This window comes from Neophocaena asiaeorientalis, unplaced genomic scaffold (assembly GCF_003031525.2).
Source record: "Neophocaena asiaeorientalis asiaeorientalis breed wild unplaced genomic scaffold, Neophocaena_asiaeorientalis_V1.1 scaffold177, whole genome shotgun sequence".
Lineage (NCBI taxonomy): Eukaryota > Metazoa > Chordata > Mammalia > Artiodactyla > Phocoenidae > Neophocaena > Neophocaena asiaeorientalis.
Window position 1 is genome coordinate 13,287,094 of NW_020172779.1, and position 24,336 is coordinate 13,311,429.

The 24,336-nt window shown below is 43.2% G+C and overlaps 1 protein-coding gene across 1 annotated transcript in view; it reads right to left on the minus strand.

Annotated features, from left to right (window-relative positions):
- The window catches only part of ASAP1 (ArfGAP with SH3 domain, ankyrin repeat and PH domain 1), a 145,315-nt gene that overhangs the window by 55,483 nt on the left and 65,496 nt on the right, over nt 1-24,336 (minus strand). The window contains exons 8-10 of the mRNA XM_024741265.1: nt 23,093-23,179; nt 17,889-17,989; nt 14,934-15,003 (exon numbers count right to left, since the gene is read on the minus strand). Of these exons, the coding sequence (XP_024597033.1) occupies nt 14,934-15,003; nt 17,889-17,989; nt 23,093-23,179 (258 nt within the window). The remainder of the gene's footprint in view (nt 1-14,933; nt 15,004-17,888; nt 17,990-23,092; nt 23,180-24,336) is intronic.

Genomic DNA, 24,336 nt, shown 5'->3' on the forward strand with positions numbered 1-24,336 from the left:
AACAAGGCCTCTGGGGGTGGGGGGGGGGGGAGGAAGTGCGAGACCCCCAGGGATTTCATATTCTTTGCATGTACACATGACTTAGACATGGAAACCAGAAGTAAAGTCCTGTACAGGACGGTTTTGCCTAAGAGAAACCAGGGCTCGGGAAAGGATTCCTGTAGTACAGACTGACTGCCAAACCCAGGATGGGGAGGCAGAAGGTTGTGGGCCTGAAACGTTTTCTTAGAATAGACCTGACATAGGGTTGCTAAAGGCCCCCCCGTCTCCAAAACCAGCAGCTGCAACCACAGACCTTGGCTGGGTCCATTGTAAAACGAACTCTTTAGTCCCTCATCTTTTGGGGTGTTGATAAAATCGCTGGATTTCCCATATGATCGACAAAGACATCTGACAGGCTGGAACGGTAGCGAGCCTGGTTAATGGTGAGACTTTGTAGAATACCATGTTCCGATTTGGCATCCACATTTAAAGGAGGATGCAGAAAAGCTTAGGGAAGATCAACTGATGATTAAAGGAGTGGAAAATGGGAACTTTGAAGATGGTTTAAAGGCATTATTTAGTCAGAGGAAAGAGGGTGAGGAGTGACTTAATCATGGTCTGCAAGGTCGTGAAGGGTTGTTATCGGGGAAGGTCTGCAGCTGTTTTCCATTTGCACAGAACTCAAACTGTCGAAGATTTGAGCCAGACGCGAGGAAGAGCTTCCCAAGTTTAAGTTGATTATGCATAATAAGAGGTTTCAAGTTTCTTAACCTAAGTAGAGAAATCTCTTTGAAAACCTTAAGAATTTTTGAGACACCATTCACGTGTGAATGTGACAGAGGGTTACCCAGATGATTTCTTTTTTCTTCCCGAATGTTTGTGACTTCACTGCTTCTGAACAGCCAACATATACAACCAAGTAACAGAGACAAAATTTTAAAAAAGGGAAAAATATTCAGTTAAGTATCAACCGATCCTGGAAAATGAAACAGCACCATTCACCTCTCATTTCAAAGCATGGGCTACTTCCAAGTACATTACCAGAAAGCTTCTGATGACAAGGGTTTTGTACCGTTTAAGTCACTGCATGACTGACCCACAGCTTCAGTGACAATGACATGTGACCCTCCCTTGGAAGCTTGTCAAGTCTGCTGGACTGACATCTGCCACGTCAACATGAACTTCACTTGACACAGACATGTCTTGCCTGTACATAATATTCTCCCCCCAAATGCCAGTGAGACAAAGGACCTATCACCCCAAATGTGAATCTGAAGAGCAGAGAACACAATTTTCGACAGGTGAGGCAGCCGATGTGGCCAGTACCGAGCCCAGGAACACCAGGAAGGAGAGCAGGATGCTGAAGCAGAGTACATGGACCAAGGGACCAGAAAGCTCGGGATCACTAGTCATCACTGAAACTCCCGCTTTGTGTAACTTGCCAAAATGTCACAGTCCTTTCTCGGCATTTAGTACTAATGTATAGGTATACCGATTATCGAAGATATAATCTGTCCCGGCGGTTCAGCAGACTAAAATCATAGTGAGACTAAATGACTCGCCCTGGGCTACAACACTGTGGAAGAGTTTACGAACTGCTTTCATACTGTTTAAGTACAAGAAAGGATAAAAAGGAAAGGAAACATGTATTTATTGAGTCCTCACTGTTGGTGATTCCTACCACACTCTGAATGAAAACCCCAGGCTGTGCCAGGACCTCCAAGCACCACCTCCAGGCTCCTTCTGACTTTGGCCCCTGCCTCTTGGCCTGCTGTTCTCCCTGCCGGCGGTGAGGGGCACTGGCCTCCCAGGGACACCTCCTGCTTGCTCCCTCCAGGACTCTCCCAGTCGGCACCTCCCCAGAGGAGTGGTTCCTGGCCTGACCACCCTCCCTAGACTTCCTGCCCCTTCGCACCCTGCTGTGTTTTCTTCCTGGGTCTTCTCACTCCTATTTACTTCTTATCTTGCTTCCCACTAAGGGCACACATTTTTCTGCAGCAGGCACTCAAATATTTATCAAATGAACGAATGCATTCCAGGGGCCTTACATATACTATCTCATGTATGACCTGTGAGGGAACTATTTTAAGTTTCTTTTACTAACTAAGATGAAGAAGCAGAGGCGCAGAGAGGTTAACCAACTTTCCTAAAATCTCCTAGAAAGGAAGCAGCAGAGCCTGGAGCGGAATCCAGGGTTGAGTGGACCAAAGGCCCACTCCTCCTTCCTTTCCGCTTCCATGGGAAAGACAGCCACACAAAATCCCCCAGGAGCAGCCTGAAGCCCCAGCCCACGAGAACACCTCCTTCTGAGAATAAGGGTTACAAATAGAGCAAAGGTTCCAAAGATTAGCTTCTATTTTAATATCTTCTCAGGTCATCTGACTTTCAAAATTGACTCGAAGAGAAATTTTAGAAGCCTATTTGAAACACCTATTCACTTATTCATTGGCGAAGATACCGATGAAGCCTCTACCACATCTAAGCACACATGAAGAACAGGCGGTCTGTGCCGCCCAGCAGCTACGGGAAACAGACACGACCACAGGCCTAGGACGTGCCTGGTGCCCAGCGGGGCCCAGAGCCTGAGCTGGATTTCCATAAGGCTCCAGAGGCAGCCTCATCCCTGAGTGAGGGCTTAGAGGAGGGGCAGGTGCAGGCACCTGGGGGAATGCAAGGGACAAGGCAGTAGGTGATGCGGAAGGAGAAGCAGGGAGGGCGCTGCATGTGGTGCTAAGGACTCTTGCCCCATCCCAGGAGATCTGCAGTGCACTTGCATCCAGGGGGACAGCTGGTGGAGGAGGCCAGAGAGTAAGACAGATGAGCAATGATGGGCGCCTGAATTAAAGCCAGGGTCATTGTACTGGGGGCCAGGGACTCAAGATACGGCAAGAAAGAGACTTTCAATAAATTATTCCCCAAGTAACCTCGACCTGGTATGCGGTTCTCCCAGGCTCTGCATCTGAACGATGAGTGAAGGGGCCCGCGGCCCCTGCAGGCTCCACTGAGCAGCATCTTTCAAAAGCTACAAGGGCTCTACCCCAAATACAATTTTGATACCCTTTCAAAAATGAAGATTGTTTTGGCTCTGTTCCCTGAAACTCTGAGGCTTGTCCTTATACAGGTTTTACTTTTCATTAAAAGAATGCATATTAACTGAGGAAACACTCAGAGCTAGACACAGTGCAAAGAAAAAACTGAATGTTACTTGTTAATCCCACTTTCACACCCAGAGACAGTCATTGTTAATACCGGATTTCAACAAGATACGTGTGTGTGTGTGAAATGTCTGTTCTTAGAAAAAATGGGTTGGTTCAATTTGTATATACTGTTTTGCAAATTGCTTTCTCCAGTTAACATTATACAGAGAAGAGTTCATTTTTACACAAGCATGTGGCTAAGCCATTTGCAGGTTTTTGAAAATGTTTCCACTGGGGAAGCTCTGGACACGTTCCCTGCACAGAAGTGACGAAGGTATTAGCCCTGTGACGTAATGCTCTGCCACCCAAACTAGAGGATGCCGTTCAGCTAGGAAAGTCATCAGAAACGTCTGCACAAACAGAATGAGTCGATTCCGACGAATGTTTCTGCGTCTCCCGAAAGAAAAAACACCGCACGTTGCTCCTTAGACAGCTCGGCATGCACTGCGGTGAAGTGATTTTGCTGGAAGCGTGAAGTCGTTAGCGCAGGCATATTTCTGCGAGCAGAAAACAGCTGCTACTGGAATTAGTATCCAGAAATGAAGTTATTTCTCCCCACCATCTTGCTGAATTGCTCTGCTTCACAAACAAGAAGTGAACATCATTAATTACTTGGGAAATAAGCCTGACCCAGCCAGGCTGAGCCTGCTGTGTACACAGAAGTAAAAATAAAATAATAAAGCTCTCTGCACTCCCTAGGCTAACGCTTGTTAACACTGCTGTTCAGATTCTTACAGGCATTTCAATTTCTTGTTCAATAAATATTTATTTGGACACCTACCATGCCCTAGAGGGACACATACGTTTGGCACACAATCAACAACCACAATAACCCCCTGACAAGAAGTTAGGTACACAGTGAACACCTAGCACTGCAGAAAGAGCTTATCTCCAAAATTTTAGTACATTAAAACTTTGGCTTCTGAAGCATTTTGGTTTCTTTGGGGCAAGACAGACGTTTTCGTTTACTGAGCAACTAAACTACTCGATACTGTATATAAATTTTATTATTTCACTCTTGCAATACCCCTATGGGCTAAGTACAGTGACTGTACCCATTTTACACAAGAGAAAACCAAGGGTCAGGAAGGCGAAAATAAACTGACCCATGTTTTACACAAAGTAAAAAGCAAAGCTTGGATTCGAACAAATTTCTTCCCAGAGCTCTCCGCGTTTATCACGCTGTTCCCCTGTCCAGACAGACCCTCGGGACATTTGCAGAGTCAGTGAAAACATCTTCTTTTTCCCTTTCTGGTTCTTCCTACCCTGGAATGGCCAGTTCCCTCCTTTCCCTTCCAGATCACTTAATACGCCTGAGAAGTCTCACTTATTCTCCACCTGTTCCACATTCCAAAATTACTATCTTGTGGCCACAATTAAAGCTCTCCCATCCGTTTAGTGAGCCTTCAGACAGCTCAGGGGAGAAGGAACTGATGACCCAACTGAAGCAATTCATCCTAGAGTATGATGACTAGGAATTCCCTCAAACCTCCCAACCACTGAAACCATAGGACCGATTTCTAGTTGGCAGAACGTGTGTGCATGAGCAAGAAAGATCTATTTACAAGTGGAGATTTTCTTGAAAATCTCTTATTGCAGTAATGAACTTGTCACGACTTCTAAGAGTATGTTCCACTCTAGAATCAACATTAAACAATGCTGTAAACAGGAAAAAAAAAAAGAGGTTATCGGGGCTCCTGATTAAGAAGTGGGACTGATGTTACCTCATCCGACCAATGTGCTAGATATTCATCATTTAGTAATTTCCACAAACATTTACTGAGTGCCTACTATTTGCCAGTATAGAACGTTTGGGCCAGTATAGAATTTTTTTGTGTGTGGTACGCGGGCCTCTCCTGTTGCGGAGCACAGGCTCCGGACGCGCAGGCTCAGCGGCCATGGCTCACGGGCCCAGCCACTCCGCGGCATGTGGGATCCTCCCAGACTGGGGCACAAACTCGTGTCCCCTGCATCGGCAGGCGGACCCTCAAGCACTGCGCCACCAGGGAAGCCCCAGTATAGAACTTTTAAATTCCCATTTCCTATTTAACTGTGGTAACCACTTTAATCCTTCAATTTCACCCTCCCTTCTTCATCTAAGAATCAAGTCCAGAGGTTCCAACAATCTCTGCTCAACATGAAAGCAGGAGAGATTTATTTGGCAGTTCCTCAAAGCCCAGGCAGCATCAGCACCCTTGTGACACCCTTGTGATTCTGGAGTACTAGCCAAAAGGGGATGCCGGGTGCAATTCTTGGTCTTTAAAGCCAGAACGAGACACTGTCATAAATACCCGGCTTTCATGGAGCCACACCGAGGCTCCTGCTTGTTTGTCTGGAGCAATACAATATTCTGTTAATTTACAAAAGCAATTTACTACTCATACTCTAAGGTACACGGTAGAGTGGAGAGAAAAACATAATTCTGGAGGCAATCAGAGCCAGGTCTGAGTCTAGGCCCAGTCGTCCATCCTGAAGCCATGAGCTCTCCTGAGTCCCAATTCTTCTTGTCATAGAGAAGGGAGACAATGCCTTCTCCGCTGATAATGAACCAAGGCAATGTCTGGACAAGTGCTGGTGCTCCCCCTTCAAGTGGGAGGCGGCACGGGCTCTAGAATTCAACTTCTTTGGTTCAAATCTGGCGCAAGCACCTGCTGGTTGTGTGACTTTGACTTTTTCCCCTTAAAATGGAGGTAACGGCAACTACCTTGTGAGGCTGCTATGAAACTTAAGTGGGAAAACATGAAACTAGCATGGGGTGTGTGCTTAATGCATGGTAGTTACTATTTTTATAGCTATTATTTCCCAAATATCTCCTCTAACGGCGTCCACATAGCTGACACCTAAGATTCTATACTGTCATCAACATCCCTCTAGATTAAGGCGGTATTCCTTGTTAAAAATGCAACCAACTCTGGGAGAGTTACCCGTTAAAGTCACCCAGGTTCAGAGAGAACACCAGATCCAGTCTGACAGGAGGGTTACAGAGGGTGAACTGAGGCTGTGTGCCATGGGCAGGGTGGAGGAAGGGGAAGCAGAGCGCCCTGGCTTCTGTATGAAAAGAGCATGCAAGCAAAGTGAGGGGACTCCAGACAGACAGAGAGGAACCGGAAGAGGGGGCTAAAGGGCCCAGAAACGCTGGGGACTCAGGAAATGGAGAGGAGCTTAGAGAGGAGCTTAGACCTGCCCACTGCTCTGACTTTATTGCTTCATCTATTAAAAGGACCCTCAACTAGAATAAAAAGGGACGTAGGGAGACTCAGACTTCAAACTGGCCGAGTTCTGGATGAGGTCCACGCCAGTTCACAAACCTTACAGAAGTCCTTGAAATTGGCTGCAGGTTTCCACCTTACTACCCGCCCCTCCTGTCTGTTTGTCCTTTTAAATTACACCACTGGCCAACAATGGGGGAGGGGCTCAGGGATTCCCCATCTGGCTGAGCGTCAGAATTACCTGGGAAGCAATCCTTGGGCTTCAGCACCAGACCAACTAAATCAGAACCTTTGGGAGTGAAGCCAGATGATTCTAACGTACAGTCAGGCCTGCAAATCACTGAATTCATTTAGCCAATTGCAGCCTCTCCCAATCACTCGTAATGATTCACTCAGATGGAAGTGATATGCTGCTAATACATACTCTTGGGATTCAAACAGTGAAAAGGAGAAGCTCCTTCTCCAGGATTCAAATCGAGTAAAAATCGCTGCTGAATTTATTGTTTAGAAGAATAAACAACCTGTAAAACACACCCAGTTAGATTTCTAAACTTATATTTTATGGACCTTGAGTTTGGGAAGCCCTCTAATAACCGTCAGTGTCGTCAGGTCTGTTACGTGCAATATGGCAGAGGCCTACAGAGGTATTCCACAGGGACCGCCTGAGTTTTGGAAATAGTGCTGCTTATTTGTATGTCCAAATAACATTATCTGCGTGGAACAACTGTGTTCCTTTTGCTGGTCACTGTGACTATTTAGAAGATTCAACGCCAGTGCCTTAGGACCTGAGGCTGCATTTTGAACTTGATTTATGAAAGTCAACTCTGGTCTTCTGTTTAAAAAAAAAGTGGGGGAGGAGAGGGAGCTCCATGTCACCAGGGCAGTGGGGTGAGGAGCTGACTGATGAGGTGAAGGAAAATGGCACCACCTGAAGCCGACAGAAGGGACATAAAATAGAGAATTATTATTCCAATGGAGGAGGGAGAAATTCAAATAGGAATTACAAACACTGGTTCAGGATGCCCTACAGAAATTTTTCATGGTTCTTGCTAAATTGTAATTTTTGTTATACCAACTATAAAGTATTTTTTAAGTTCATCCTTGAATTCTCTCTTTTTTTTTTTTGCATCTAGACAGCAATAGTTTTTTTTTTTTTTTGCAGTACATGGGCCTCTCACCGTTGTGGCCTCTCCCGTTGCGGAGCACAAGCTCTGGACGTGCAGACTCAGCGGCCATGGCTCACAGGCCCAGCCGCTCCGCGGCATGTGGGATCTTCCCGGACCGGGGCACGAACCCGCGTCCCCTGCATCGGCAGGCGGACTCTCAACCACTGCGCCACCAGGGAAGCCCAGATAGCAATAGCTTTTAAAGAGTGTTTAATTAAACCTCCAAATGACTCTTGAAAGAGAGTAAGGAAAGTGCTACCATTCTACCCATATTGGCTTCTCTTGGGTTCTCCGAACACGCTTTCTGTCCTCGGCACTCTGGACTGTCCTCTTCGCTCTGCGGGGACTGCTCCTCAGCAGGATCACTGCCATCCGCAGAGACGCCTTCCCTGCCCACACCAGTGGGGCTGCCCCTCTTATTTCCTATCCCAGCATCTGCTCACTTCTTTTACAGCACTTAGCCTTTGTTTACCCCAGGCTCCAAGAGCCCAGGGGCCACAAATTCACCACTGCTTCCATAATACCTGGCCTCGTGCCTGCTTAGAAAGGAGTAAGACATCTTAATAAGCAAATTATACCCATTTTACATTGGAGAAAACTGAGGCTCCAAAGGCTTAAGTAACTTATCCAAGGTCCTACAGCTTGTACAGGAGTTTAAGCCCAGGTCTAATTAGCTCCAAAGTTCGTTCTTTTACAATTCACAGTGCTGCTTCTAATCACTGGGGGTAAGGAAAATAGTCTCTTCTTGTAGTGACAATGGGAATAAAGACGTGCACCTGGGCAGAGTCCAGAGTAGCCTCAGAAAGCAGTAGAGGCCAATCACAGAAATCAGGTTATTAAGCACACTTCGAGGCAGGGAGCAGCCCACTGTGAACGGGCTTTCAGCGCATCTGTTGAATCCCTCGCAGCTGAATGTTATCTTCAGGGCTCTGGAGGGCACAGAGAATAGTCCTTGGAAAATGTCTGTGGGTCTAAAGAGCCCAAGGACAGGGAGAGAGACATCAGATTCTTGCTTTAGTGCAATGCCCTGGAGATGTCAGGAGTGCTGTTCACCTCTAATAGGAAGAAATGAAATTCCTTTGAGAGGACAGGTGCCCCAAACCGGCTTCATTAAGTACCTCGAGGGGTAAGGAAATAGCAATACAAAGGAATTCCAATAAGTCAAATTAAAATTGAGATGTTAACACATTAGGGAAGAAGATAATAGTAATAGCAATGATAATAGCTGACAATTATTTAGTGTTACTTCCGACCCACATTGTGTTCTAATTCCTTATAATCAATGAGCTCGTTTAATCTTTACACACACCTATGAATCCGGCAGTATTGTGAGGGACTCGGTGTCATCTGGACTCCAGTCACGGCAGTCTGGCCCCATGGTGCTGGATGCTGTCACCCCACCTCAGCTCAGCCAGATGATGAGACTAATTATTAGGTCTACCAGACACTTAGTGGGGTCCAGGCTCTACAAAGCTTTAAATGCATCATCTCATTTAATTCTCACAACACTGAAAGACAGGTACTGTTAGTATCCTATTTAACAAATGAGGAGTAAAATTAAGTACCTTAAAAGCCACACACAATAAGCAGCTGAAGAGGCACTGAATTCCAGGTTGACTCAGAGGGCTATGCTCTGGATCTCATCCTCCTAAAACGTGCAGCCCACCAAGAATCATCTAAAGAGGCCCGCCTGGTCCGGTTCAGTTGGCTTCTCAAACTTTTAGAGTAAAAATCAGACCTCAGTGGACTTCTGTGTGATACTGAAAGCATTTTTAGTGTTGAACAAGGAGGGGCTATGCATTTAATGACTGTTACCGTGTTAATCATAAGAGCATCTGCAGGCATTTAAAGAATGTATGACTTTAAAAAAATCAGTCTTCATATTCAAAGATAAGTTCGTGGACCCCCTGTAACATCTTCATGACCCCGACTCCTCTGCGCCCCACTCCTGGAAACCCTTAGAGCTGTCTTTACCCTGAGACCCTATGATTGACTGAACAACAAGGTAAGGAGTTTCATTCCAAAGAACTATTCTTCATGGACCTTTCAAAGACCTCACGACAAACTGGCATCGGAGGAAAGGCCTATCATGGAGTAGAAAGAGAACTGGCTTTGGGGTCTGAAAACTGGTTCAGCTATTTACAGACTATGTGACCCTGGGCATGGGATTTAATCTCTCTGAGCCTTACTTTCTTCATCTACGAAATGCAACTTCATTCAAAAAGTATTCACTGAGCACTAACTACATGTCAGGTAGCGTGTTAGTCACTGGGAATTCAAAGGTGAGTAAGACATAATTTCCACCTCCTAAGACCTTCCAGACTAGTGAAAAATGAAGACCGTGAACCGCCCCTGCAGGTGCAGGCAGAAGACTGAGTGCAGGGCACGCTCTCAGTGCTCAATAAATGGCAGTCATCTTTCTTTTGCCAACCCATATGTAACACTGGGGTTAATAAATTCAGGAAGGGTTTTTTGAGAAGCAAAGCTTCTTATACTCTTGAAATTAATTTTTCAGGATTATTATAATAAAGTAATATTTCACCTATAATTCATATACTTTCTTTCTTTGATAATTTGTTTTATTATATGCTATAATGCTTTCAGTAAAAAAAGTACAAGCAAATAATACAAGGGTACAGACATTTATTTGCAATAGTTTAGTGGTTTGATATAAACACTTTTATCCTTAAGCTTTGAGGCGGACTAAAATGTTTACCATAGATTTGTTAGAATTAGCGTTTTGAAATGCAAACATCATGTCCTGCGCTGAGCAGATACTAGATACTATCAATATTATTGTTACAGCAGATTCAGAGATTCTCACTGAATTTGATTCCCAAAGTGCTGGACTACTTTAAACAGTAAACTAAAAAAAAAAAAAGTTATGTCTTTGAACAGGTACATGAAGCAATGAATTTGTAGATGAAATCTTCTAGGGATGGGAGCAAATCTTGCAGGCGTACACAAAGTGGATTTCTTCCTAGAACAGTAAGTTGGAGGGATGAACGGCCCCTGGAGCAGGTCTCGCATATGTGGTTAAGCCAACAGACCGCAGCTCATTAATCTAAATGAATACCCGACCCTTTCCTGGTCAACCTGACAAGAACAACCTGCAAAAGTGACTGGGGCCCTTCAAGAAGCAGGAATTCCCCTGTGTTAAGGAGTCTCAAACAAAGGCCCTATATTTTCTGACAAAAAAGTTCGTTTATCCACTTTTCCAGTGATCACTGAATTCCATATGTTTTCCCAGGAAACTGCTGGCCCTGACTTTCAACCTGATTCTAAGTGATCAGTGGTGTTTGTAAAGTCTGGAGAAGCCAGCTAGAGCTGGCTACAGAGATCTTTCTGTGGGAGCAGGTTACGTGACTACAAAGTGATATAACTGGCAGCAAGAAAGTGTGGCCTAAAGCCACTGAAAAGTGGGGAACAGGTTAACACAGACCAGTGGGAGGCAGTCAGAAATTAGGTGGAGAATCCCATTTCCCTCTGGGCTGCTCCGGGGGCAGGAGAGGTAGACCCACAATTTCCAACGTTTATAGCAGGAGAGGCCAACTAACTGTCAATAGGTTTCAGTACCGCCAGCAATATCTGAGGAGGTAACACTAACAGCAACAACTCCTAGGAACTGTGGCCCACACACAGCATGGTATCTCATTTAATCCTTACGAGCCCCTTTAGGAGTTAAATATTTTTCTCAAGGTCACATGGTCAATGGCGAAGCTGGGATTCAGACTCAAATCTGACAGATGCCACAGTCCATTCTCTTAGCCACTAAACAATGCCACTGATGTGATGTCTGCTGTTGATTAGAGCCTTAAGGAAGCATAGAAACAGCTGACTTGGCCACAATGACGTGTTTGGCAGGAAAGAAAAAGGGAGGGTGGAAGAGAACGTATGTTTTTATTTTCAGCATACTACCCAAGGCCATGTAAACTACACGTGAGCAGTGCCGCTGACTCGCTGGATCATCTTTGTGATCTCCCACAGCAGGTTCTTAAGAGAAGCAAATCGATGGAATAGGATAAGGCCATTACGTAACTTGTCAGAACACTTACTGAGGACTGTCACGGCCAGACGGATCCAAGGCAAGAAGAACGTGAAGACAGGGCGCACACAGCAACATTTTAACTAAAAGCTCTGGATCCACATAAAGTCAAATGGTTGGAAATGTTCACTTTGGCACATTTAACCTGAAGAATACTTCCCGGGAGTGGAGAAGTCCTAACATTCCCCTGGAGCCTCTCCGTTTTTTATGTCTGCTCTTGCACAAGATTTAGACCCAACTCAGAGGGTCACACTGCTTACACCTAACTCAGCTAATAAGATCAGACACTATTAGACATGAGTTGGGCTCAGCAAAGTGACTTGAAGGCCAGGTACCATCACATTCAGGCAACTGAGGACCACACGTTCCATCTATACCTTACAGCGCAGCAGCTGGAATGCCTCTTGGGGCTCCAGCGACTTGAAGAGCACTGTTCTGACTGCTGCAGGCCTAAGACCACCCTGGATGCCTTTGGGACTCGCCCCAAGGTAGGTCCACCTTGCAGTTGCCCAAGAGTATAGGATACCTGACCCAAGACAGGCCACACTGAGGTTCTGATCACAAAACTGCAGGGCTGCCTGTACTGTACTGTCCTTATAATAAATGAATCACCGCTCAGGGGTCACGTCCTGTTTCAGGCCCTCAGAGAATCCCAGTTGGCTCATACAGGCACATGCCTCTCGCAAACACTGACTCTTAGGCACCCCTGGTTCAGGGCTGTGTCCTGGGACCCCACGCTGGGGAGGAACTGGGGTTGCAGGTGAGGGGGAGTTAACGTCCGGGTGTGTGGAGTCCCAGCCTGCACCAGATTCCCAGCCGCGCCATTTGTTAGCTGGGTAGCCTTGGGAGGTGAACTTCTCTGAGCCCCGGCTCCCTCATCTGTAAGATGGAGATAACAACCTCACCTCTAACTCAGGGTTGTTGAGGATTAAATGTTAGCACGCATTAATCAAGGCGCTGGTGGCACGTGGTAAGCATTCCAGAAACATTAGCCACCAGGAAGACAATGATGAGATGGGATGATAGCAGTGCTTTTGAAAAGTCAAAGTTAGATGGTGGGAATCTGCAACTGTCACACAGGGCTAGAATGCAGACGGTTTCATCATCTATGGAATAGGAGTAACAGAAGCTAATAATAATGTAAGATGGGCTGTGGTAATGTGCTCAGAGCAAGGAGTGCCCGGCCCAGGGTGTACACTCAGGAAGTGTTATCTATTCCCTTAAGTGGTTCTGATCTTGGATCATGCGATCAGAAACCTTTATGACACAGCCCCACAAGTATTTTAATCACCAAAATAATGAGTAGGGTCAGTCCCTCCTTAGCCAACAAACCATTAAGCCCTCACAGAGGCTTTAAGAGTGAAATCCTAGCATTTGCCAGTTGTGGGACTTGGGCAAGATACTTAAACCCTCTTAATAACAGATTTATCTGGTAGCTTGTGGCAACAATTACATACGGTAATCTGTATAAAGCATTTTCTATAACTGGGCTCATAGTAAGTACTTACTTAATATCAACTAATGTTATTACTGTCAGAAGTTCTTCATAGGACTCGTTTCCTAAGGTTAACTGTGTATGGAATTAAACATAAGCAGGTCAAAGTTATCTCATTTTCCACTTGTGTATCTTTGATGCCTAGTCCAGCACGTGGCAGAGTGGAAGCTTATTAAAACATTGCTGAATAAATGACTAACTGTTAGACAGCCTCAGTGATAATTACTAACTGATCTAAGTCTGCCAGCAGGATTTCTGGTATCAGATGGGTGGCTTGTCCCAACTGGCATGATAGTTAAAAATCTCAGCTGGGCTGTCTGAGGGAAGCTGAAGACCTCTGAGGAATCAGCCCAAGGTTTCTGCAGGAGGAATAGGACAGAGAGGACATAACCGCTCAAGTTGCATAAAGGCCAATAATTTTTAAGATGCATGTATAACCAACTACCTGGAAGGGTTTGGCCACAGGTGTGTACCGACCACATTTTGTGTCAAGGTCTGTTAAGGGGCTGAAGGGAGACAAACAGGACCTGATTAAGTGCCCTGGGGAGAGTGCAGCCTGGAAGGGGCGTAAGGCCCAATGCTAGACAGACCCAAGCCTGAGTTTCCAACTCTGCCAGTTACCAGCCAAATCATGGTGCTTCTCTGTGCCTTATTTTCTTCATCTGTGAAATGAAGATTATAATACCACATGGGCTGTGGGGAGGACTAAATGAAATAAACTTTATGAAGTATCTGGCACGAGGAAGTGCTTAATAAGTGGCACTTCCTTTCCTCCTCCACAGAGGTAAATCTAAGCCAGTGTAATAAATGCTCATCCCTTGTTTCTACTATCCTGCTAGCAGTTAACTGCTTACAGAACTGAAGAGTATCACTCGGCACGGGATACTGAGCTCTAACTATAAGCCTCTCCAAGCTGGGATCACTGGATTGAACTGCATGCACCTCTGTCAAGACTCTTGCTACACTTTGCTCTTTCCATTCCTACTTGTCACATCTTCCACGATAATCTTTGCATCTTTAAGATTAAAAAAATTTTTTTTGCTATTTTTAAAAGGGCAAAATAGTAATTCCTTGTTTTACTGTGCATGTCTTTGACTACCACCAAGACTGAACCTTTTTGACAAGTACAGGGATTTTGTCGATACTGGAACTTTTAGTTGGAAATGGGTGATACGAAGCATAAAAATAAAAATTCTGATAGACTGTAAGTATAACTACATAATATATAGGTATACAACAATCTGAAGGGAAACAGAATGTAAATGTTAGTAACCTGGCTTTATTATTTTCCACTTTCTATTAGATTGCCTTTATTCCTAAAATAAGGGGAGTCATAATTGAGGAAATTTCAGTATTCCACTGTTTTATTTATATATGTTTTAATCCTTTAGCATACTGAGGGGCTTTTTGAGTAATTTAAATAAATAGTAACAATAAAAAAAAAGATTGAACAGTGTAACACGTATTGTTTCATTCCCTACATTACTTTTTCATGTATAGAACACAACACCCTCTGCCATCTTTATAATTCAGAAAACTTTAGGTTTTTCAGAACAACCAGTAATACTTCCCCAAAGATGAGATTATATATAAAGTAAAAGAATACCTGATTCAGTTTCAGGGAGCAGAAGACAAAAAGTTGTGGCGGAGCAAGAGATGAAGCAGGAAGAAAGGACCAATTTCTTTTGTAAAGGAATATCCTAACCTCCCTGACCTAATCCATACATTAAAGGCACCTGGGGAAATTTTCACGGCTGGTTACAGCACGTGTTTGCTTTCCAGTCCACGTGGCCAGAAGGCATCACAGACACAGCTTGGTAAATTACCAGACACACTTACTGTGGCATGGGAGATGGTCAGAATCCCGTTCTTGACGGAGCACTTCCTTCTCTGCCACACTTTCCGGATCCTAAGGAGGGAGTCAAACACAAGCTGATACAGTACCTGGTTCACGTAACTATCATAACATAGTCATGATGTGTAACAGTCATTACCAAAAAACCCCAACCCCAAACCAAAAACCACACAAACCAGAAAATTTTGGTTGCCTTTTATTATCCCAGGTGGAGGGTAATTCAGACTAGTGGGCATGCACAAGGATGCTCACTATAGCACCGTTTTTTTTTTTTTTTTTATAGCACCGTTTTTGATAGTGAAAATGGGAAACGAGAGACGACAGAAATCTAATAGGAGGAATGAATAAATGATTACAGTTACGTTCATACTACAGAGTATTATTATGTAGGAGTTTAAAAGAAGAAAACAACTACATATGTGCAGACCTACATAAACATTTCTAAAGCACACTGTTGATTGAAAAAGCAAGCTGCTTTAAGATAATTCTGGTATCATCTAATTATGTTAAAATTTCAGGCCTATAAAACAGCACTCTAAATTTTCTACAGGCATACACATATATGTATAAACATATTTCCTTCGTTATCACCTGTCTCCCTGTTGAGAATGTAAGCTCTATAATGATAAGGACTTTCAATGTTATAGTTTCAATGTTATCATCCCAGTGTCTACAACAGGGCCTGGCATGTAGGACTCCCAGAAGATATCTGTTGAACGCATGGCAAGAATGATGAGCAAAACTGACAGTGATCCCAGAAATGTGTAGGAGAAATAGTTGCAATTTTAACAAACAAATTAAAACAAAATGAAAATCTACATGTCTTAGATAAAGCCAAGGAGCACACATCCACAATCAGAAAACAAGAAACTTTCTTTTAAAGGATGATAATTAGTAAAGCAAATAATCAAGATTCTACTTACTTACTGCGAAACAGAATCATTTGTTCAAGCAACAGAAAGACGGCAAGTGTGGAAGGACCAGGGAGAAAAATGGCCCAAATGAGGCTGGAGAGAGAGGTGGGGAATGGCTTTGGGAACAGCCCAACGTGCTGTGTGGAGATGAACCGGAGAAGGGACGAGTGAGTGACAGAGAGACCAGTTAGGAGGCCACCAAAATAGTCCAGGAGAGGTGACGGTATTCATCTGAGAGCAGGGCAGCAGAGGCGGCAAGTCATGTATAACTTCTCGTTATTGGGTTGGCCAAAAGGTTCGTTCGGTTTTTCCCATAAGATGGTTCTAGTAGCATAAGATGGCTCTAGTAGCACTTAGTTGTCTTTAACTTCATTGGAAACAGTTTTGTTAGATTGCATGTGACAAATGTCATATCAGCATGCATTTAAAAAAAGACTTATCAAAATTGGTGAATTTTTGTGTAGCCATTTTAATATTGAAGATGGAAGAAACAAAGCAACATTTTCGGCATATTATGCTTTGTTATTTCAAGAAAGGTAAAAATGCAACTGAAACGCAAAAAAAGATCTGTGCAGTGTGTGGAGAAGGTGCTGTGACTGATCGAACCTGTCAAAAGTGGTTTGTGAAGTTTCGTGCTGCAGATTTCTCGCTGGACGATGCTCCACTGTCGGGTAGACCAGTTGAAGGTGACAGTGATCAAATCGAGACATTAATCGAGAACAATCAACATTATACCATATGGGAGGTAGCTGACATACTCAAAATATCCATATCAAGCCTTGAAAATCATTTGCACCAGCCTGGTTATGTGAATCACTTTGATGCTTGGGGTTCCACATAAGGTAAGTGAAAAAAACCTTCTTAACCGTATTTCTACATGTGATTCTCTACTTAAATGTAATGAAAACATTCCGTTTTTAAAATAAATTGTGATGGACAATGAAAAGTGGATACTGTACAATCGTGTGGAATGGAAGAAATCATGGGGCAAGCAAAATAAACCGCCAACAACCACACCAAAGGCTAGTCTTCATCCAAAGAAGGTTATGTTGTGTATATGGTGGGACTGAAAGGGAGTCCTCTATCACGAGCTTCTTCCGGAAAACCAAACGATTAATTCCAACAACTACTGTTCCCAATCAGACCGACTGAAAGCAGCACTTGATAAAAAGTGTTTGGAATTAGTCAACAGAAAATGCATAACCTTCCACCAGGATAACGCAAGACTGCATGTTTCTTTGATGACCAGGCAAAAACTGTTACAGCTTGGCTAGGAAGTACTGATTCATCCTCTGTATTCACCAGACATTGCACCTTCGGATTTCAGTTTATTTAGGTCTTTACAAAATTCTCTTAATGGAAAAAACTTCAATCCCTGGAAGACTGTAAAAGGCATCTGGAACAGCTCTTTGCTCAAAAAGATACAAAGTTTTGGGAAGATGGAATTATAAAGTTGCCTGAAAAATGGCAGAAGGTAGTGGAACAAAAGGGTGAATACGTTGTTTAATAAAGTTCTTGGTGAAAATGAAAAAGGTGTCCTTTATTTTTACTTACAAACCAAAGGCACTATTTGGCCCACCCAATAGAAACAGAAGAGCTTGTCGTCAGGCTGGCTGTGATGCAAGAGGAAAGGGTGGAGTCAAGGTTGACTCTCAAGGTTGGGGTCTGCGCGGCCAGGGGGGCATCTGGCAGAGAAAACCACAGTGGAGAAACCAGAGAGGTGGGCGAGCATGCAGTCAGCGAGCCCTGTGCTCAAGTTCGACTCAGTGCCTGCGTTCCTCAAATTGCACGTCACAAGTCGCAGGTGCCATTTAGGGACCACAGAACAACTACTGCTGCTTCTGAAGACAGCAGGTTACATCTCAGACTTACTGAGGAAAGCAGCGTGCTAAAGGTCTGAAGCTGGTGCACTGGAAACCTTGTAAGTACGTTTCCCTATCTGAGAGGCTGGGACAGGTTCCTAGGTTCCTAACACCCGTAAGTATGCTAGGCACACACAGGACCCCAGGCCGGCTGTATACGTACCCATCGCTTTTCTTCAGTAGGTACCCCTTCTTCTCACTGCCATACTCCTTGTTGCCCTGGAGCTGGTGCATGCTGTATCCTCCTTGCCGGCTCTGGGAATCCTAGAAAGGAGAAACCACAGATTAGACAAATGCCGGAGACAGTTCTCAAATCCTTGATTCTATTCTGCCATGGAGCCTTTGCCTGTTGGTCTGGAGCTAAGAGAACTGTGAACTTCTGAGAGCTGTCGGGTCCTCGTCCTTATTCTAGAGGCAGAAACTGGGCAGGCAAGCAACCGCCAGCGTCACAAGCAAGTTCGAGGCAGAGCTGAGGCCTGGGGTCGAGATCTCCTATTTCTAGTTCAGAAGCCAGCTCGACTTCAAACCAACAGTGCAGCGACAGACTGGTCTATGACTCAAACCAAGTCTACACTGGCAGCAGAGGTGAGCACAGGAAGGGCTGGAGGAACCGAAGCGGGCCACAAGACAAGCTCATGCATCCCGAGAGATCTTCTTCCAGGTACCCCTCCTCTGCCTCACATGTTCTGCTTAAATACCCCCAAAGAAAAGTACACCTCCTCTGTGAGGAACTAAGAATTGCTATAAAATTCTTGTTTTGTAACTTACTAGTGCTCTGCAAAAATATACCTATATCCATGCTTTTAATTTAAAAAGATGACTTTAAGGCAGGGAAAAGTGTATGGCGTGGTGACAGGGTGACAAAGGCTGACAGAACAACACGGACGCAAACAAGCTTGATTTAACATCCACTGAGGCTCCCCCTCGTTTCTAAAGACTGCATGACCAGACGCAGCCATTACACTGTGGAAATGCAAGAAATAAACTAACAATGCCGAACTGTAGGACGAGAACACGGGGCTTATACACAGAGGTATGACAATACATTCTCACAGAAAGCATTGACTTACTCTCCTAGACTTCGATCAGGAAGGGCAAAAGCAAGAGAAAAAAAGGCAGAACAGTTGAAAATACAGTTAATTTCATTGACAGTCTTATTATCTATAATTTAAGCACTTTTTGTAACACACAGAGAAAACATCATTGTAAAGATAATTAATATCAGATTTCTCTCTCACACATGCCCTTTAGAGTCATGATAAACTTTGGGTGATGGGACAATAAAATATCTTTATCAAGTTTCATTTCAGGTCATTTGAGAACAGAAAAAAAAGCTGAATGGAAGAGCATGAGGTACACATTTCACCAGGATTGAAGGGCTGACAAACCTCAAGGTGTGTGTGTGTAAAGGGAATCAACACCTCAGTGAAACCCAGTTCATTACTCAGAAAATCTAAGAGCAACAAATTGTAAGAAGATCCTTTCTTTTCCAAGTGAAGAGAATTTAATAAAAATATCCAGTTCATAAGCTGCAACTCGATGGTGAAGAGACAGAAAGCTGAAGCAGCCATTATTTACTGACGGCTTGTGCACGGCCGGCCTTCCAGGCCAGGATGGCCTCTTTCTGGAATTCAGGATCCTCTGGACCAAATAGCATGTGCTCGGTGAATGCATATTAATGTTAATAATAGCTGCAGGAAAATCTGCAGGACAGCGCACCTCTGTAAGGCTATTCTACATGTGATGAGTTCACTGTTCAAAAGCACACCCCGAACACTCCCTAAAAACCAGGCGGGGTGAACATGCTGAGGACACTGGGACACAGCCCATCTCAGAGATGGAAGCTCCCCCTCGGAACCCACACCGTCCTGCTCTCTCGTGTAGGTGCAGCTGAGAGCTAAGCGCACGCTGTACCAGGCAAGTTGACTCAAACGAAAGAGGTTACAAACTCTATTCATTTTCTTAATCTGAGTAATTTCTTTGCCTTTAACTGGCCAGATTCCCTCCAGCTGAAACATCTCATTGGACAAGTTTAATCACCTGGGGAGAAGTGGGGCGTAGGAATCTTGAAAAATTCCCCTCCGTGTTTACTTTTAACCAGAGTCCACAGCCTTGAACTCAGAGTAATTTGGCCCACTCTGCCCTCCCTGACAGGTACTTTCTGGATGGAACTATGATGAAGGACCTGTACCACACACCAAGTAGGCAGAGATAGCCTGCCTCTACCAGTGCCTCTAGTGACAGCCCTCAATACAATAGTAGTGACACATGGGGTTTTTTCAAGGAGGCAGCAATGTGGCCATAATACTAATAAAGAACAATCAAGATAGAAAACTAGATCAGGTGGTAGAGGCCTGAGCCGTGGGACAAAATAAGAGGCCAGGATAAATGAAATCCACAGAGCTCCTGCTTTAACCCAATGAAATCACATGAAAATCACTTATCAACCTGGAGTTAGGGATCTTTGCCATAGCTATACCTCTCCAGAACATTAAAGGCAAAATCTAAAATCTCCTTGATATCAATTCTCATTAAGTTAATTCTCTTCCTTGGAACGCTTTTCTCTGAACTAAACTTCCCTTTATCTGCCCACATAATTCCTATCTGTCTGAACGCTTTAAAAGTATGCCCTTCTCATCTTAACTGGTTTGCTAACCTTTAAAATAAAAGCCTAAATTTTGGGGTTTTTAAAAAATAATTTTTACTGGAATATAGTCAATTTACAATGTTGAAAGCCTAAGTTAAAAAAATACTTACCTTTAAAAAAAAATAAGGATTCAGATGCTGACAGCTTATGAAAACTATTCTATTCTGTAAACTTACTACTAAGACATTCCTTACATATATTTACTACTAGCCTAAATTAACTTTCAATTCTGAATAACAAACAGATTGAGTAGACCTTGCTTTATATCAGACAAATGTGGTTTTAAAGGTGGATAAAGTGGCTGATGCCTAGGCTTTGACCTCAGAAGCCTATTCCACTAAACCAAGCAGGAAGAAGCAGTAATTCAGAGGTAGCATCAACAATCCTAAATTAACTACTAATGAGTTTTATGGCCTAAGAAAGTCACACAAATGATTGTCTCTGTCCTTGGAGAAATGAGGGCTTAGCAGGGCACTCCAGATAAATGAAAAGAGGATTCTCTTTTTTTGAGAAAATAAACCTTGGAGAATTGGTAACACTTAATAAGTAAACAAAATAAAACACAACTGAAGGAATGAAATACGGTCTGAATCCTTTGAAAGCACAATAGAAATCAACGTGTACTGAGGAAAGAGAAATGCAAACGCGAAACTCACTTCAGGTAAACAATTTAAAACTCAAATAGTGAACTTAAAACCTTGACAAAAATCCATGATGTGAGCCAAGAGATGTAAACTATAGAATGAAACTACAGTATTATTTTTTAGTTCAATTTTCCATTCTCTATTAGCAGTACAAATTACTTTACTTTCTTATTAGAAAGCCTTATTAACATATAAAATGCATTATTAAGGAGTAAAACCTCAAATCTTTTAAAACTGCAAGCAATTAACACCCTCATTGACTTAATGGGTTATAAATGTTTCTGGCAACCAATTTAAAACTAAACCTCTATTTATAGAAGCTTCAAATTTCTAAGGTAAGGTATGAATGGAGTGGGCAAAAAATTCCTTCTGTTTCATCTTACTAAACATTTATTGAGTAGTTCTGGGGTGCCAGGCAATGTACTGGATACTGTGAAAGGAGAGATGAGTAAAACACAGATAGTTTGCAAACTATTATGAGCTACTGAGACTCAAATAAAAAGATGAAGTTTTTGGAATGATTTATGGATAGCACCATTAAAAATAAAATATTTTCAACCCTAGAAACAGTTTCTACTAAAAATCCAAAGATCCTACTTAGAGCTCAAATTCTTTTTTTAAAATTTACTACTTTTGTTTAATATAATTTAATTGTGCTTATATATTTTTTTTTTACGTCTTTACTGGAGTATAATTGCTTTACAATGGTGTGTTAGTTTCTGCCGTACGTGGGTACACAGCCCACATACCTCCCTGCCCGCCGATGCCTACTACACACCTCCCTGCCCACAGGTCAGCAGGCGCTCAGCGTCACAGGGCTACAGACCCCTCTCGCTGTACGAAGACCCAACGTGTACATAAAACTGGTTCTGGGGGGCAGGAGGGTAGAGGGCTATAATCACTCAGTCTAGAGAACCCTCAAGATTGCTTTAACATTCGTGTTGCTGGAGCAGGGCTTCCCATGTTTGAGGGGGTTTGCTTTGTTTTTGTCTTGGACTCGTGAACCCCTTTTGGAAATTTTAGGGATTTACAGATAGTTTGCAATTGTGAGATAATATGATGAGGAACTGACATACGAAAAATGCTGTATTTTGTGTGATTATGACTAAATATTGCATTTAAATACTGCACTTAAATCCATAATAAATTCATAACATAAACAGGCAAATGTTTACCTTCTCCCATGCAACAAACGGTGCTCCCTATTTAATGTACCCTTCATACGAAGTCCATTCCCTTTAGTGTGCATGCAAGGTTCTCCACAATCCGGTCTGGGTTTTCACCTCAGAAGCGGCATCTCTCCTCCACCCACCCTGCCCCAGGCTGCTGTGGCCTGCTGAATGTGCCAGGCAGCTTCTCACTCCTGAGACTCTTTGTTTCCTCTCTCTCCCGGCACACCTCCTCCCAATCTCTGTCTTACAGCATCAATACCGCTTTAGGTCCGGCCACTTGTTCACGTGGCTGACTCTATTACCTACTAGACAATGAGATCCTTGACGGAAGGGACTCAAGCTTAATGCCTAGAAGAGTTGCCAGCACACAGTAAGTATTCATTAGATGTTTGACCAAACAAATGAACAGATGAGATTAATAATTAAGCATTTGCATTGCATTCATCTAACACCTACCATGCACCGTATAACTCCATTTCAGCATCCAAAGACTATCTCAACCTTAATTTTCCTAACCGTGGGGCAAAACCTCTATAGGAATCTGTATCAAAATATTTCTCTATTTCTCTGGCAAAATGAGACAGCCCCTTTTGGCTGTCTGGAAAAACAGGGATGATCTAAGAGGAACTGAGGTATGTACATCAACACCTGGGAGGGTGTTCTTTTGAAGCACACACCTTAAAGGCAGGATGGAAAACCTGGTCATGGAGTTCAGGATGAGGGTTATCTTTTTTTGTAAGGAGGGCACAGGAGCCCAAAGACCGTTCCTACTGTGTTTCGTACAATAGGTACGCACTGTGTCTTATGTCTCATAATTGTTCTGCAGATCAGGAAACACAAAGGCTATCACAAGCGGCCCTGCTTACACGGTTAGCCCTGCTGGAAACACACACAGATCACCTACTTCTTTCTGATCAAGTTGAAGGGAGGATTTTATTAAGTCTCGGAGTGCAGTCAGCTGTTTCTTTTCTTCATCCTGGGTCTGTTTTATCTATGAGAGAAAAACAGTTCTTCTATCACTTATCTCTTATACATTTATGAGCAGACTTTAATTCATCCAAATGTATACTACTCATCAAACAATTCAATTATACAGTCGATTTCCTTATTAAAGTCCTTCACACGGTCTCATTTTTGATATGAGAGGCACAATTTTCTCATCTTCTTAAAGTACCTGTGAGTTTTGAAATTAGTGAATAATGCAACATGCTTCCTTATTAAATAAATACATCTAGGCTAGACAATTAGCTCTGAAGGACTATTTTAAACAAAGGTTAAGAAATAACATTGAGTTATTTGCTTCTGGTATTTCAAAGGGTGGCGGTGGAAATATCAATACCGTGGTGTGACTGAATGGGACGGAAGACAATCCTAAGAATGGCCAGAATCCCGAGAGCTAACGCATGTATGAGAGTTTACACGAAGGGAAGGGATGGGTGCTGCCTTTCTTATTTATCACTTGGAACTTAACTGCAACCTGAACCATGTTAACTTTTCAAAGAAAAATCAGAAAAGTTCTATTAGAATATAAGGTATCATGTGTAACTCTAAAACCTTATTTGAACACATGTATCAACAGTTACACTCCTAAAATATATACTTTTAATATTATTCACTGCCAAGTGGTTCACGAAGAACAAACTTGAGATTTCTCATATGCAAGTAGTTTTTTTCTCAAGAAAGTTTTCCTCTTGATTTTCCTATTCTACAAGCAAAACCTAGATAGTAGGGGAAAAAAAGGAGAGGAAATATAAAACCAACAAGCAAGCAAAAAAAAAATTCATAAACCTGCTTACTCAGAGACAGTCACTTAATTTTTTTCCTTTCAGGATAAAAATTTCCTGACCAAAGGGCACTCATATGTGATGCTACTGAACCCAGCACGGAGAGCCAATCAGAACCAATGGCTATCCATCTACTCCCTGCCCTGCTCCACCTATGTCCCAGAAACTACTCTGGAATATCTGACAAGTGATGATCTCTGAGTTAAACCAGAAAAACAAAACAAAACAAACCACAAAACAACATTTATGCTGACACATCACTTCACCTTGCCTTCTTTTTTCTTTAGTGCTCTTCTAATACAGATTTCAGATTTACTGATATTTATCTATAACAGCAAGCTAAAGTGCAGGTATTTTGTAAAGA